Source organism: Anolis carolinensis, chromosome 5 (assembly GCF_035594765.1).
Source record: "Anolis carolinensis isolate JA03-04 chromosome 5, rAnoCar3.1.pri, whole genome shotgun sequence".
In the NCBI taxonomy this organism is placed as follows: Eukaryota; Metazoa; Chordata; class Lepidosauria; order Squamata; family Dactyloidae; genus Anolis; species Anolis carolinensis.
Window position 1 is genome coordinate 7,658,929 of NC_085845.1, and position 8,592 is coordinate 7,667,520.

The 8,592-nt window shown below is 48.4% G+C and overlaps 1 protein-coding gene across 1 annotated transcript; it reads left to right on the forward strand.

Moving 5' to 3' along the window:
• Nucleotides 1-2,711: 2,711 nt before the first annotated feature.
• Nucleotides 2,712-7,981, forward strand: LOC134299287 (uncharacterized). Its single transcript, XM_062981637.1, has 2 exons — nucleotides 2,712-4,473; nucleotides 7,702-7,981. Exons 1-2 carry the CDS (start codon nucleotides 3,061-3,063, stop codon nucleotides 7,741-7,743), a joined length of 1,455 nt encoding a protein of 484 aa, XP_062837707.1. The 5' UTR covers nucleotides 2,712-3,060; the 3' UTR covers nucleotides 7,744-7,981.
• Nucleotides 7,982-8,592: the final 611 nt, after the last annotated feature.

Consider the following 8,592-nt stretch of genomic DNA (forward strand, 5'->3'; position numbering starts at 1 on the left):
GGAGCCGAAATGAAGAAGGTCCGCCAAAGATGAAGGAAAATCCGCCAAGGAATCTTTATTGAGCAATTCAGCTGAAAAGGACACTAGTAGTGATCATTCAGTCTACTAGCGTATCATATGTTTCAAATAAAGCCATATTTATACAATGTTTCGGTCTGACAGCCCTTTGAATTTCCCGCCCCGCTCCCCCGCCCATCTGATCGCGGATAGGCTGGGAGGTTGAACGAGGCGGGCTTTCGTTTCCCGCCTCGCTCTGCTGGCCCAATGGGGAGCCGCTTTTTGTCCCCACTCGGGCCAATCAGAGAGGAGGAGGCGGGAGCTATTGAAACAATGAAGTGACAGGACAGGAAATATCAGATTAATCCTTGCCCGGCCGATTTCTAAAGGAATTAATGGCACCCATCAAGGATGTCCAGGGTCCTGTCACATTCACAGATTTTAGATATGCCTTGGGGTGTCAGACGGGAAGTGGTGATGGGTGATGATGAGCCAAAATTGACAGGCTCCACAGGGCGCTCAACGTGGGGCATCCTGGAATTTCCTGAGATATGACAATGTTTGCCTTGGGGGCTGAATCACCTTTAGGACTATACTCCGAATTTGGTGACTCAGCCTTATATTGTCCATGCAATCTGAATTAGATTGGGTTAAGCTGTAGCAGATTATCCTTTTGTTTTTGGGAAGGGAGGCCTGGGTCATAGGGGCTAGGGTTCATGTTGGGGTCAAAATATTTCCCATTTGATTTCATGATTTGCCAATTATGTGAAATAAAATGAAAAATAAAATAAAGTTGGAACATAAACCCAGCTGGGAAAAATACATATTTTCCGGGGATCCTAAAGAGTACAAACACATATAGGCAGATAGATAGATTTCGAGGAAATAAGGGAGAATCCATAAAGGTGGGTTACATTGCATAAAGGGGAATCATGAATGATATAAACAATTGAAAACATTTGATAAGAACGAAGTTCACAACATCTGGGGAACCCAATATGGAAATTCATTAAAGTGAAGTTTTATCTTACAATTCATGAAGTTGTTATCTCTTGCCTCAGAGTGCAGGGATAATCCACAGTAAACTCCAGTAAAAAAGTCTCAATCACCTTCTACTATAAATATATGGAATATAGAACATAAAGTCTTGGTTTTTGAACTATCTTTTACAAAGTCCTGGGGGGGGGAGGGTGGTCACCTCGATCACAAGGCTGGCAGGGAAAAGGAAAGGCAGGCAGTCCAACCCCTTCCTGCCATGGAGAACACAATCCAAACATTCCCAACAGATGGCCATCCAATATCTCCACAATCTCCACCATAAAAATAATAATAGAATCCTACAGTCACACAGATAGGAGAGACCCCTAAAGGCCATCCAGTCCAACCCCTTCCTGCCATGGAGAACACAATCCAAACATTCCCAACAGATGGCCCTCCAATATCTCCACAATCTCCACCATAAAAATAATAATAGAATCCTACAGTCACACAGATAGGAGAGACCCCTAAAGGCCATCCAGTCCAACCCCTTCCTGCCATGGAGAACACAATCCAAACATTCCCAACAGATGGCCATCCAATATCTCCACAATCTCCACCATAAAAATAATAATAGAATCCTACAGTCACACAGATAGGAGAGACCCCTAAAGGCCATCCAGTCCAACCCCTTCCTGCCATGGAGAACACAATCCAAACATTCCCAACAGATGGCCATCCAATATCTCCACAATCTCCACCATAAAAATAATAATAGAATCCTACAGTCAAACAGATAGGAGAGACCCCTAAAGGCCATCCAGTCCAACCCCTTCCTGCCATGGAGAACACAATCCAAACATTCCCAACAGATGGCCATCCAATATCTCCACAATCTCCACCATAAAAATAATAATAGAATCCTACAGTCACACAGATAGGAGAGACCCCTAAAGGCCATCCAGTCCAACCCCTTCCTGCCATGGAGAACACAATCCAAACATTCCCAACAGATGGCCATCCAATATCTCCACAATCTCCACCATAAAAATAATAATAGAATCCTACAGTCACACAGATAGGAGAGACCCCTAAAGGCCATCCAGTCCAACCCCTTCCTGCCATGGAGAACACAATCCAAACATTCCCAACAGATGGCCATACAGCCTCTTCATAATAATAATACTAATAACAATATCACGGAATCCTTATGTTTGCAGACACCCCTAAGAATCATCCAGTACAACCTCCTTCTACCATACAAGACCACACAATCCAAACACTCCTGACAGATGGCCATCCACCCACTATACAATAATAATGATGATAATAAAGATAATAATCATGATGATAACAGCAACAATAATAAGAATAATAATAATCATAGAACTATACCATCCAATACTTTGGAGACACCCCTAACGGCCATCCAGCCCAACCCTTTCTACTATGCACCAAGACACAATCTAACCATTCACAACACTTGGACAACGTATGTATACTATACAATACTACACAGCGACCAAGACCCCCTCTACTCTCACCACTTTCACATTACACAAACAACCAAATACATACTAAACATAAAGACAACTATACAACAGACATTCAATACCACCACTAACTCAAATTTCTCACCAACACCACCAGACAATGCCACAGCAACGCGTGGCCGGGCACAGCTAGTATAATAATATGAAAATATAATAGAATAATAATAGAATAATAATATAATTGTCAGAACCCTGCTACTAGAGCCTGGATGTGGCTCTGAGTTTCAGGGTCACTGACATTGATAAGACACCTGCGTCCCAGGACTCGGAGGAGAAACGGCTGATGGACTTGGCGGGGAATTTGCGCGGGGTTTTACTGAGCGGGAAGAGACTGTTCAAATGAGGGGGAGGGTATATAAAGGAGGGTTGGCCGGAGCCTCCCATTCTTGGCTTTTCTGATGTTCATGTTTCCTACAGTAAAAGTTCCTGGTGATACCACAGAGAGTCTCGTGTGTTCATTCAGGAGCGGCTGTGGTGAGCTGACACTAAGCCAAGAATCGGACACCATCCCGCTGTAGCGGTGAGGTGTAACATGCAAGTGGAGGATGAAGAGCTCTTGGGCGCCGGAGGAGGAAGGTCGGAAAGGGCCACTCCCGAGACGGACGCTGAGTTCCACCAGCTGGCGGCCCTGGCGTCATCCACCGCTTATGCCCAGCCAAATGGGGTAACCCAGAGGCGCGGAGTGGTGCGGGGAGATAGCACCGGAGGAGAGGAAGGTTCACCTTCCCCAGGCCCGCAAAAGATGGTGTTTCTGGAGGAGAGGATGTCGGCGATGGAGACCACCCTGGCAGTGATGTCGAGGGCGATGGAGCGCCTGGCGGTTTTGGCGGAGCCGGAGCGAGGAAGGGAACTCCGGGCTAGCTCAATGTGGGACGTGAGCATGGGAAGCAGCCAGGGCTTTGCAGACCTCCCAGCCCCGAAGGGAAGGGAAATGCGAAAGGAGCCCGGTGCCCGGCCCAAGATCCAAACGAGCCTGACGCGGGTGGAGGAGAGTGACGACGAAGGGGAAAAGCCTCCGAGAATCCCGGCTACGCTCCCAACTGAGACCCTGGTGCCCCTGGCGAATGCCGGGCGTGGCACAGGACAAAGGGAAGCAGCAGCGGGGCCCACTGGCCCGCAAGGGGGCTTGCGACGGGCGGAGAATTGGGGATTGCCACCACAGGGACCCCTACCGAGACGAGAGGAACTAAGGATCGAGTTTGGGGGAGAGTCCTCTGAACTGGATTTTTTCCTGACCACGGTGAGGGGCTATATGGAGGACAACGCCCACACTTTTAGAACGGAATCCAGCCGGGTACGGGCCATTGGTGCAGTGTTGAAGAGGGGAGCGGCCAGCTGGTACGTTCAACTACACGCGCGGCGCGACCCATGTCTGGGGTCACTCCGACGCTTTATGGGGGCCCTGGAGACCCGTTTCCGAGATCCACTGGAGCAGATCCGGGCGAGGGAGGAGTTGAAGACCGTCTCCCAGGGGCAGAGGTCGGTATCTGAGTATGCGGAGGAGTTCCAATGCCTCGCTGAAAAGGTGCCGGAATGGTCTGCAGTGACAAAGATAGAACTCTTCAAAGAGGGGCTCAGGCGGGAGATCCTCTCCTGGGCGGTGCATCGTGATGAGCCTGACACACTGCGCGGATGGATTCAGCTGGCGGGGCGCATCGAGACATCGCTGGCCCAGGCGAGGAGGCACCGAGGAGGGCTACAGCAGCGGCCGCAGATGAAAGAGGGGAGCCGGAAGGAGGGATCAACCCCAGCCGGGAGGAGAACGGAGCCGACAGGGAACGTGAGCACCAGCAGGAGGGGCTGCTTCGTGTGCGGCCGTTTGGGCCACAGGGCTGCCGAGTGCTGGCAGAGAAAAGGGGAAGGCGGAGGCCCGCCCAAACCAAGAGCCGTGGCAGGGAAACGCGCCGAGGAAGAACCACCGATGAGGCACCACTCGGGGGGGTTGGTAAGTCAGGACAAAGCCATGATAGTGGTCCCCATTCAGCTGGAAAGTGGCAGCAAACAAGCAACCTGCAAAGCATTTGTGGATTGTGGATGTTCCAGGAACATCATCTCCCCTGAATTAGCCGAGGGATTGGGATGCGAAAGAACGAACCTAGAATCCCCAATAGCTTTTTCGCAGTTGGACGGATCCACAGCATCGGGATCATTAGCTAAGTACAGTGCCGAAGATGTAAAGTGTAAGATAGGGAGTTGGGAAGGAAAGGTGTCATTTGTGATATCACAAATAGCCAGCTATAATGTTATACTAGGCATGCCATGGCTGGGGCAGGCCAACCCGCAAATCAACTGGGAGGATAAGAGCATGATCTTCAGGATGAAGTTGGAAGGAGGGAGCCAGGAAGTGGAAAGGGAGCCGGGGAAAAGGGGGGAGGAAGACTCTATCAGGATAGCAGAACTGGCAGATAAATTACCCCCAGAGTATCGGGATTTTGTGGACGTATTTGATGAGAAGGAAGCAGACAGTTTCCCACCGAAGCGGAGAGTTGAAGTGAAGATAGAGCTAGTCCCAGGAGCAGAGCTTCCTAAGGCAAAAATATACCCAATGTCGGCTAGGGAAAAGGAGGAACTGAGAAAATACATTGATAAAAACCTAGCGAGGGGTTTCATAGAGCCTTCAAATTCCCCTCTAGGGGCGCCTGTGTTGTTCAGGCGCAAAAAGGACCAAACGCTGAGGCTCTGCATTGACTACAGGGGCCTGAATGCAATCAGTTCTGGAAATAAATACCCCCTACCTTTAGTGAAGGACTTGATCGCCCAGTTATCGGAGGGACAGATATTCACTAAATTGGACTTAATTGAAGCGTACCATAAATTGCAGATTAAACCAGAGGACAGGTGGAAGACGGCCTTCTCCTGTGCATTCGGATTATTCAATTATCGTGTGCTCCCTTTCGGTTTGTGCGGCGGAGGCGCCGCGTTCATGCAATTAATCAACGAAGTGTTGCATCCATTGTTGTACAAGGGAGTCTTTGTTTTTTTAGATGACATATTGTTAGTATCTCGGACTAAGGAGCAACACATAGAACTAGTCAGGGAAGTCCTGCAAAAGTTGAGAGAAGCAAAACTGTATGCGAAGCTTGCCAAGTGCGAGTTCAATAAAGACCAGATAGACTTTCTGGGGTATAGGATTTCCTCCCAGGGAGTGGCGATGGACCCTGCGAAGGTAGAAGACGTGAGGGGGTGGGAAGCCCCTAAAACACGGAAGCAGCTGCAATCCTTCCTAGGGTTCGCAAACTTCTATAGAACATTTATCAAGGACTTTGCGCGCCTCACTTTGCCATTAACGGATTTGTTAAAGACTAAAGGTAGGGGAGAAACAGCCAAAGTGAAGGCCCCAGGGGCCAAACTGACCTGGACAATAGAATGCCAGGAAGCTTTCGAAGCCCTTAAAAAGCGTTTTACTGAGGAGCCTGTCCTACAGCACCCTGATATGTCTAAAGCCTTTGTATTACATTGCGATGCGTCAGACCGGGCATATGGGGCAGTTCTGCTACAGAAAGACGAGGGGGGGAACCTGAAGCCATGTGGCTATCTGTCAAAAAAGTTTAGCGATACAGAAAAAAACTGGCCGATTTGGGAGAGAGAAGCCTTAGCGATTCTAAAAGCACTAGAGTGCTGGAGACACTTTCTGGAAGGAAGTGGAACACCGTTTGAGGTGTGGACTGACCATAGAAATTTACAGTATCTAAGATCCCCTCGTAAACTATCAGCGAAGCAAATTAGATGGGCCCAATATTTCAGCCGTTTTGATTTCAGACTCAGATTCTTCCAGGGGAAACATAATATACTCGCTGACGCTCTCTCTCGGATGCCTCAGCACGGGGGAGGAATTCAGGAATCTGAAGGGAGTATTTTTCTTGATAAGCAATGGGGCCTGGCAGTACTAACTCGAGCACAAGCGGCCAAAGAAAACAAACGTACTGCCATTTCCACGGGGGGAGGAGAAATATGGGAGGAAGAGTTGAAGCGAGCGTATGGAATGGACAAATGGTTACAAACAAACAAAGAAAAGGGAGAATTGTGTGGGGATTTGGTGTTTGTAAATAAGAAATTGTATATTCCTGAATGTTTAAGACGAGAAATGTTAAGGAAGTACCATGATAACAAGGGTGCGGGTCATCTAGGCCCCACCAGGACTATTAAACTGTTGGCCAAACAATGCTGGTGGCCCGGAATGAGGAAAGACGCCAGGGGATACGTCACGCAGTGTGAATTATGTGCAGAGGGAAAAACACCACCGGGGAAGCCCCAGGGGCTATTGCAGAAGGTGGTGGAGCCCATGAGGCCATGGGAATGCGTAGCCATGGATTTTGTAGGCGAACTACCCCCCAGCAGAGGCCACAGATACATTTGGACAATATTGGACCTATTCTCAAAACAGGCACACTTTGTGGCTCTGCCAAAACTCCCTTCAGCTGAAAAACTTGCTGATTTGTATGTGAAGCATGTATATCGCCTACATGGGTGTCCCGACAAGATAATTAGTGACCGGGGAGTCCAATTTACTGCAAAATTTTGGGGAAAATTCTTACAGCTGTTAGGAGCAGAAAGGAACCTGAGCTCGGCCTTTCATCCCGCGACCAACGGGGGGGTCGAACGTACCCAACAGACACTGTGCCAATTCTTAAGGATGTACACCAATTATAGACAGGATGATTGGGCGGACCTTCTTCCGTTTGCTGAGATGGCTTTTAACGGGGCCGTACATTCGGCCACAGGTCGTGCCCCATTCGAAATAGTATACGGACAGGAGGTGGCACCTTTCCCCAGGCTACCCGAGTGGAAGGAAGGGGAGGGCCAGACCGACGAGGAATGGCCGGCCAAAATCAAGCAAGGGTGGCAAACCGTGGTAGAGGCATTGCGGGAAACACAAAAGAAGTACAAGCTCTTTGCGGATCGTAGGCGCCGAGAGGGGGACAAATTGGGCGAAGGAGATCTGGTTTGGCTGAGCACAAAAAACCTGAAATTGGGGTTCCCATCCAAGAAATTGGCTCCACGCTATATAGGGCCATTCAGGGTAGCAAAAAGAATAAACGAAGTGACCTATGAGCTGAGGCTACCAAAGGACCTAGGAAAGGTACACCCGGTATTCCATTGCAGCCTGTTAAAAAAGTATAAAGGAACTCTGGACAGCGGAGAACAATAGTTGTGTTTAATCTTTTCCTTCCAGGACGAAGGGGAGGAGGACGCCATGTCAGAACCCTGCTACTAGAGCCTGGATGTGGCTCTGAGTTTCAGGGTCACTGACATTGATAAGACACCTGCGTCCCAGGACTCGGAGGAGAAACGGCTGATGGACTTGGCGGGGAATTTGCGCGGGGTTTTACTGAGCGGGAAGAGACTGTTCAAATGAGGGGGAGGGTATATAAAGGAGGGTTGGCCGGAGCCTCCCATTCTTGGCTTTTCTGATGTTCATGTTTCCTACAGTAAAAGTTCCTGGTGATACCACAGAGAGTCTCGTGTGTTCATTCAGGAGCGGCTGTGGTGAGCTGACAATAATGATATAAAATATATTAATAGGATAATATAATAATGGGATATAATAATAGTAACAGATATGATGATAATAATATGGTAATAGAATAATAGTATAAAATAATAAGTTTCATGGCATAGGATAGGAATAAGGATGATAGGAGAATCCCTATGCGTCCTGTACCTTTAAGAAGCAGAAAGAGCAGGACGAGTGGAAAGCCCTCTTCCTTCCCTCCCACCCTCCCTTGCCCTGGCTCCAGGAGCCAATCAGAAGCCTTGGGGGCGAAGGGAGCAGGGCCAGGACGGAGGGGAGGTCTTATTTTAGAGGAAACACAGTATATACACCAAAGTGCACACAGGTTGAAGTCTTTTCAGTTTATTAGAAAATAGAAGATAAAAAGTTCTTAAAAAGCAAAAGTAAAGTTCCAAAAGTGGGTTACAAAATAAAGCCTTAGAGCAGTGATGGGCAACCTTTGCACTTGGTGTGTCAAAATTCACCAAAAAACCTAGCATGACTTGGGTGGTATGTCACTTCGAGAAAAAACCCCATAATTTCACAATATATATAGTTTAAATAACAAAAATA